The sequence below is a fragment of the Colobus angolensis genome, unplaced genomic scaffold (genome assembly GCF_000951035.1).
Source record: "Colobus angolensis palliatus isolate OR3802 unplaced genomic scaffold, Cang.pa_1.0 Scaffold47, whole genome shotgun sequence".
Classification (NCBI taxonomy): domain Eukaryota; kingdom Metazoa; phylum Chordata; class Mammalia; order Primates; family Cercopithecidae; genus Colobus; species Colobus angolensis.
The window spans coordinates 833,797-835,163 of record NW_012118154.1 but is presented as its reverse complement, the minus strand read 5'-3'; the positions used below and the strand labels follow the sequence as shown (position 1 = coordinate 835,163).

General features: G+C 47.7%; 1 protein-coding gene across 1 annotated transcript in view; it reads right to left on the bottom strand.

The window, feature by feature from the left end:
- Positions 1-559: 559 nt before the first annotated feature.
- The window catches only part of KIF1C (kinesin family member 1C), a 26,972-nt gene continuing 26,164 nt past the window's right edge, over positions 560-1,367 (bottom strand). The window contains 2 exon segments of the mRNA XM_011958623.1: positions 560-661; positions 923-1,038. Of these exon segments, the coding sequence (XP_011814013.1) occupies positions 560-661; positions 923-1,038 (218 nt within the window).

Genomic DNA, 1,367 nt, shown 5'->3' with positions numbered 1-1,367 from the left:
GTGCTGGGATTACGGCATGAGTCACTGTGCCTGGCCCACGCAATTATTAAAGATTGACTTGCAAGGCTGGATATGTTGATCTTTTTTTTTTTTTTTTTTTTGAGAGAGTCCCATTCTTGCCCAGGCCGGAGTGCAGTGGTGCCTTCATGGCTCACTGCAGCCTCAATCTCCATGGGCTCAGGTGATCCTTCTACCTCCCTAGTAGCTGGAACTACAGGCACACACCACCACACCCAGCTAGTTTTTGTATTTTTTGTAGGTACAGGGTTTTGCTACGTTGCCCAGGCTGGTCTCGAACTCCTGGACTCAACTGATCCTCCTGCTTCAGCCTCCCAAAGTGCTGGGATTACAGGTGTGAGCCTCTGTGCCTGGCCATAAGTGCATTTTAAAAATTATGGATAATATACATTTATATAAGGCAAGGTCTTTAGGGAAAAATAATCTGCCTTTTAAATTAGCAAGCTATTTTTCTCATCTTGAACCCCACAGTGTTCTCTGTAACACTCAGCTCCCTCTGACGTCCAGAGAACTTTGTATTCTATCATTTTCTTGCTCACATTTAGTCTCCCCGGCCAGATTTTAAACTGCTCAAGCAAACACTGTTGCCAAACCATCCATTACATTCCAGGTCTTGGGTCACTGTCAACAAGTCTGTGAAAACCTGGCAGTCAGAGGTGTCAAAATAAAGGTAGAAGCATCAGGGTGTGGAAACCACACCTGTGGAAACCAAGAGTAAACCTAATCCTTCCTTCGCCCAGAGCCGTGGTTTGGCTGCAGTTGGCGTATCTATGGTTTTGGCTGCTTGCAACTGGAGACTGGCCTCAGAAAGCTGTGCAGTAGCAGCTCAGAGCTTCAAGTGGGTCAAAGTGTTTTCCTGAGAACAGGATGAAAATGTGGGGACTCCAGAGTCTGGCAAGCCTACGGCAGTACAATCTTGCAAACCTGCAAAATCCTGGCAATGTGGCATAGTCAAGGGCTCGTTGCCTCGATCCAGAACATTAAAACAAGCAGGCAGCAGTCTGGGAACAATGATGGACCCTGCCAGAAGGCAGGTAACACAACCAGGATGAAAACAATCAGGAAAACGCAGCAAGCCTGCCCCACCCATTCCCACCCATTCGCTATCAGGAGAAACTAGCTACTTGGGAGACCTTTCAAACAAGTGAGGTGACTTAATAAAGCAGAACTCCTCTATCCCCCACAAATCCTTCTGTGTCTGTCCGCAACAGCCAGTTAGGCATTGACAGGCTGCCAGTCCCTCTACCTCCTCTCGCAAACCCCCTTCTGTGCTTTGTCCATAGCAGACAGTGGTGTGGTTGGCACACATTGAGACACTGGATAAGCAAAAAATGAAAGCAGAGGCCAGG